General features: G+C 49.3%; 1 protein-coding gene across 2 annotated transcripts in view; it reads left to right on the forward strand.

Annotated features, from left to right (window-relative positions):
* Window positions 1-4,862, forward strand: part of STXBP5 (syntaxin binding protein 5) — a 210,609-nt gene extending 205,747 nt beyond the window's left edge. For both annotated transcript variants that reach the window (XM_056852557.1, XM_056852558.1), the window contains one exon: window positions 4,567-4,862. In XM_056852557.1, coding sequence (XP_056708535.1) covers window positions 4,567-4,608 — 42 coding nt within the window. In that variant the 3' untranslated portion in view covers window positions 4,609-4,862. The remainder of the gene's footprint in view (window positions 1-4,566) is intronic.
* The last annotated feature ends 1,138 nt before the right edge of the window (window positions 4,863-6,000 follow it).

The raw sequence follows: 6,000 nt of genomic DNA on the forward strand, positions 1-6,000 counted from the left end.
TGGAACTGTGGCTCCATTCCAACACCTCCCGCCGCAGCTCCAGGGAGACGTAGTGTTTATCTTTGAGGGCACCATTCCGTCCATGACCTGGGGTGGAAGAGACTTATCTCCCCACTCCCGCTGAAGAGCCTCCCCCCACCGTCGTTGGCATCTTCTGGGAGGTCCTCCGGGACTGCCACGGGTCGGGAGGTAGAGGCAGCCAACTCCTGAGGGGAGATTGGGGCCGGCTCCTCCGCCCTGTCTCCCCACTCTCGCTGAGAGGACTCCCTCCCCTGTGACTGCGCCCAGAGGATCCCCAGGGACCACCGGGGATGGGGGGGCAGGGGGAGCCCTCACCTGAGAGGAATCTGGAACTGACCCTCTTGCTGCTGCGCGGGTTTGGGCCCTGGTTAGAAGCCCAGGTGTTGTCTGGTAAAGAGGGATCCCACTGGCCGTTCGACTCTACATTCATATTGCGGCATCCGGGACAGCCTGTCGGCCAGTCAGTTTTCCTTCCCGGGCATGTGTTTAATGGTGAAACGGAACTTAGAAAAAAAGTCTGCCCAGTGCAGCTGTTTAGCCGATAGCTTCCGCTGACCCAATATAGCCTCAAGATTCCGGTGGTCAGTCCAGACCTCAAAAGGTTCAGCCGCCCCCTCCAGGAACTGCCACCAGGCTGTAAGGGCATGCTTAATAGCCAAGGCTTCCTTTTCCCCAATCGGTCAGTTTAGCTCCGGGCCGGAGAATTTCCTAGAAAAATAGGCTCAGGGTCTAAGCACCCCTTGGTCATCCCTCTGAAGGAGCGCATCTCCCATTGCCTTCTCCGAGGCGTCTACTTGAAGGGTGAACGGCTTAGAACAATCTGGGTGAGCCAGAACGGGCTCAGAGGTAAAGCGCCTCTTCAGAGTCTCAAATGCCGCCTGACACCGGTCAGTCCAAGGTACTTGGTATTGCGCAAAGGTAGCCTCCTGCCCCTTCCCCTTTGTTTTAAGCAGATCGATGATTGGCAAGGCTATTTTGGCAAAGTCCTGGATAAAACCTCTATAAAAATTTGTGAACCCAAAGAACTGCTGAACCTGCTTGCGAGTTCTGGGGGGTTCCCACTCCCAGACCGCCTGGACCTTCTCGGGGTCCATAATCAAACCGTGGGGGGATATAACATATCCGAGAAAGGACAACTGGCTCTGGTTGAACGCACATTTTGACAGCTTGGCATACAAATGGTTGTCCCTTAAACGACGCAAAACCTCCCGCACCAAACCTCGGTGTTCCTCAGGGTCCCTGGAGTAGATCAGAATATCGTCCAGATAAACGATCACTCCTTTAAACAGCAGATCATGTAGGATCTCATTAATTAATTGCATGAAGCACGACGGTGCCCCAGATAGACCGAACGGCATGACCATAAATTCAAATAACTTATAACAACAAGAAAAGGCCGTTTTTGCTTCAGCCCCCTCCTTAATCCGGACCCGGTAGTAGGCTTCCACCAGATCAAGTTTCGAGAACACACAGCCCTCCTGGAGAGCACTCAGGAGGTCCGGGATTAAGGGAATGGGATAGGCATTAGTCTCAGTAATTGCGTTAAGCCCCCTATAGTCGACACACAGTCTGAGATCAGAGGTCCCCTTTTTCTTCAAAAAGAAGCAGGGAGAAGAGAAAGCGGCTTTGGACGGCCGTATGAACCCCCGTGCCAAGTTCTTGTCAAGGAATTCTCGCAGCACCGCTTTCTCTTGGGGGCTCATGGGATAAACTCGGGCTTTGGATGGCTTGATGTCCTTAAGTAGTTCAATAGCACAGTCCATCGTGCGGTGAGGAGGTAATAAGTCACAGTCCGTCCCTTCAAACATTTCCGCAAAGTCACTATACTCCGGGGGCAGCGTGTGCACCTCAATCGTAACGACATCCCCCCCTTCGCCTCCGGGCATGTAATCCCGTCCATGTCCCTCGCATTGGGGAGCCCCAAACACAACCCGCCTCTGTTCCCAATCGATGCTCGGGTTGTGTCCTGCCAGCCAGTTGCTACCGAGAACCACCAGGTAGAAGATCTTAGGCACTACCATGAAGTGGATCTGTTCCCAGTGGTCTCCCACCCCCAACAACACCTTGCAAGAGCGCAAATGAACCAGCCCCCCCCCCCCCCGCAGATCACTCCCATCCATTTGATGGAAATGCAAGGGCTGGTCCAGTTCTCGAGTCCCGACCTTCAGGCGTTCCACCACCGCCTGATCAATCAAGGTCTGGGAACATCCGGAGTCCAGGATAGCAACAACAGCCACAGGTTCTCCTCCGTGGGGGTTTCGCAACACAACAGGCAGCAGCAGCGTTTCCCCCTGGTCACTCACCCTACTCGGAGCCGGTTTGGTTTCTTCCGAGGGTGCCCTCCGTGCCGGCTCTCTCACAGAACGCTGTCCTCGTTTTTTGCCGGCGAGGAATCTCTGGAGCGATCCCGAGGGCTAAGGCTGCTCGGATCAAATGCCGTTTCCGCTTGCAGGGCCGCTGTCCCGTGCCAGCTGGCAGTCCCTCTGCTCTTCTCCGATCCAGGGTCCCAGTTGGGGTAGTTTCCCGCTCCCAGGGCACTCAGTTGCCTGATGAGTCCACCAATGAGCTGGTGCATTTCGCTGCGAAATGGCCCATCTTCCCGCACTGGAGACATGCTCCTTCCTTGAAACGGCGCGCCTTTTCGAGGCTGAAGCCCCCTTGGTTCCTTCCGTCTCGCTGCGGTTCCGCTGTATTGCCTCCCTTGGCGGGAGCTGCGGGGGGTACCTTTGACGGGCGATCCTTGGAAAACTGGAGAGTTAGCTTACGATTTTCCACCAAGGCCGCCAGTTTAATCCAGTCCTCTACTGACTCTGGATCTCCCAGGGTTAAACAGCTGTCCAGCACTTCCCAACGCAGTCCTTTGCTGAAGTGCTGGACCTTGGTGGCCTCACTCCATTCCCTTATCTTGCAGGATATGGATTGAAAATCCTGAGCGTACTCACAGAGCGGGCCCCCTGCTTCAAACGACGCATGGCAATCTTTGCCTTCTCTCCACTGTGGGGGTCCTCAAAACTGCGCTGCAGCGCAGACATAAATTCCATCAGGGATTTCAAGACCCTGGGCACAGTCTCTGTCGCCGTTACTGCCCATTCTACCACCTCCTTCTCCAGTAGGCTGATCATGTATCTGACCCGGGCTTCTTCCGAAGGAAAGGTCTCCCCTTGATCCTTCATGAACCCGGAAACTTGGAGTAGGAAGTGGGGTAGCTGAGTGCTGGATCCGTCAAAGGACACTTTCAGATCCCTGGCGATAGGGCGCCTGGGTGAGGGTGCCTCTCTACAGACGGGTGGTTCCACGGTGGCTCGGGGTTGCTGCGAGGGCTGTCCGAGCTCTCTCCCTGCCCCAAAACTGCAGCCAAGTCCTTTCGCAGAGCATCCAGCTGCGTCTGCATGTCCCTGTTCTGTAGAGCCAGCGTCTGGTTCTGTCTGCGTAGCAAAGCAACTTCCACCGCGGCAGTGGTGATTGGGGTGACCGGAGTGCGGGTGATCGAGGGTCCCTCTACCCCTTCTCTAGGAACGACCTCCCGGCTTCGCTCTTCCCCTTCTCCGTACCAAGCGGTTAGCGGTCCCCGGTAAAATCCGCCACATGGCTCCGATGCTGCCCGTTCGTTGGTCCCGATTCTCCGTCGCTGCTCGGCTTGCGAGGGCAAGGAGGTCCACGTTGGCACCTCAGGAAAACCGGCAAGCCCAAGTGGGCACTGCTCCGGGGTCGCTGTTTCCAGGTCAAAATCAGTAAGGGAGGTTGCCCCCCATTCATCGCTCTGGCGGAGGTCTTCCCCCATTGTGAGCGAGTGTGTGGATTGCGCAGACATACTAATACTATTTACTAATACAAAAATAAAAAAGAAGGCTAAGGAGATTCTGACACCTACTGTCAGACTTCAGTACCTCGTTGCATTTCAGCAACTCCAGACGTTGCAGAGAGTTTTAAAAGTTTTATTAAGAAAAGCAAACGGGTCAGAAGGTCTATACAACTTAAGGTCAGAATGCTGATGGGGAGGATACAGACTATCTATATAGAGAACACACACTAGAATTGATTACACGTAATCTTTGAAATGCAAAACATCAGGGTTCTTTCAAGCTTCAAGAGGTGCCAGGTTTCTGGCAGAATTGACACCTTGCGAACAGATAGTTGATTTACAATAGGAAGGCTTTGAAGTGGAAGTATTACTGCCTCCGGCTTTTGTCCCTTCTTCACAAACTGAAGAGAACTTTCCCACGAGACCGGGGGGGGGGGGGAGAACACAGAGCTTACTTATCCGGGGCCCGACTGGGTGCCCTCGCTGACAGATACAAATTGGATTGTATATTGTCCTGGGAAGAGGGCAAAAAGCCTTATTAATGATTGTCTTAAATTTATTTGTTTGTGTACCTATAATCTCACTCATTTAACTCTTTATCTACTTTACTTTTACAGTGGCATTATTTTTATATAATGGATTACTTACCTATTTTTTTATAGTTCCCTCTTCCCCAGAGTAAACTGTATTGTATACATGATCATATGCACAACTGTATTGTGTTTCTTGTGTTTTGCTTATAGATGATGTTGAAATGCAAAGATAAGAAATGGTACCAGTTCTGACAACGGATTTCCAAATGCATCTATATAACTTTACCTTGAAGGAAAAAAAAATCTCCTTTTCATTCACTTCTGCCGGACTAGCAGAATTGGAAGGGTGTCAGCCAGTGGATACTGTTGTTTCCTAGCACAAATTATACACTGTTTTACCTCAGTCACACAGCTTTAACTGAGGATCATTATATTTAAAATGGACACCTGCACAGTCACATAATGTGGGAGTTCATCTTACCTGTGGGCTGACTGGAAGCCTGGAAACCAAGAAAAAGTGGCGGACAAAAGGGAAAATTGGTATCAGAGGATGAGCAGGGGCAATGCAGGATCTATCCTGTGTTAATATTCATATGCCAAAAGTTTTTGTGCTATTGTTGTTGCTGCCAGTGTTTCACCCTCCCATGGGAGGTTGCAATAAATCAGGGGTCCAAGAGCTAGAATAAAGTTATTCATCTTACGAGACTACCAGTAGCTGATCTAATCTACCCTCCTTAGAGCACGTCATTATAGTTGTTACTGGAAATGACTTATTTCTCTACCACCTCTCTGATCTGACACACTGGAAGTGTGGGAGCTCCCTCCTGAATCTCTACATAGATAACATGCACATAGCCTTTTCTTGGACCCCTGATCTAGTATTCTTGTCTTTGCATCATCATACTATGTCACGTGCAAAACAAGAGGATAAGTTTTGCGTTGTAAAAAAATACAAGTGAATTATATGGTTGAACTGCACATCATGCTGGAAATTTTTGTTTGTGTTTATGGCTGTGTAGTGTGAAAAGTAAAAACATTTATTACAATGAGAAAAATATTTGTCATCTTTCAGCCAATTATTTTTATTTCCCTGGAAATACAGTTGGGTCAATTTCCTAAAATATTTTGAATTGGTTATGACTTTAATTCATGTTGTGCATTTTCTTTTGTGTGTTTAACAGAATGTATTTGTGCAACCAATTACAACCATTAGCTAGTTTATGAGCCCAGTCAGAACTAAAGCACCATATGAAATGGTTTAGAGTTCCAGCATTGTTGAACTTTGATGCATATCTTATGAATTCCTTAAGATTAAAATTACTTCAAGAAATTTGTCCAGACTAATCCAGTTCAAAGAATTACTACCAAGTCCAACTTACCAGGGAAGAAATGGCCACCAGAATCCTGAACACACTTAACCTGGAAGTAAATTCTCTTGATATAAATGGAATTATCTTCCATGTTAAGTGTCCTTAGGTTCATTACATGAACCTCAGAATGAAGCTAGTTGGAATGACTTTTTCCCTAAAACATAACATAAATTTAACCAGTGTTGGTATCACTTCAGGAATTTGTAGATTGCTACTTAGATTCTTGTGAGAAAATGGATTTATGATGTGCCAAATTTAAGCAGTATATTTTAGC

Source organism: Euleptes europaea, chromosome 7, assembly GCF_029931775.1.
Source record: "Euleptes europaea isolate rEulEur1 chromosome 7, rEulEur1.hap1, whole genome shotgun sequence".
NCBI classification, from domain to species: Eukaryota; Metazoa; Chordata; class Lepidosauria; order Squamata; family Sphaerodactylidae; genus Euleptes; species Euleptes europaea.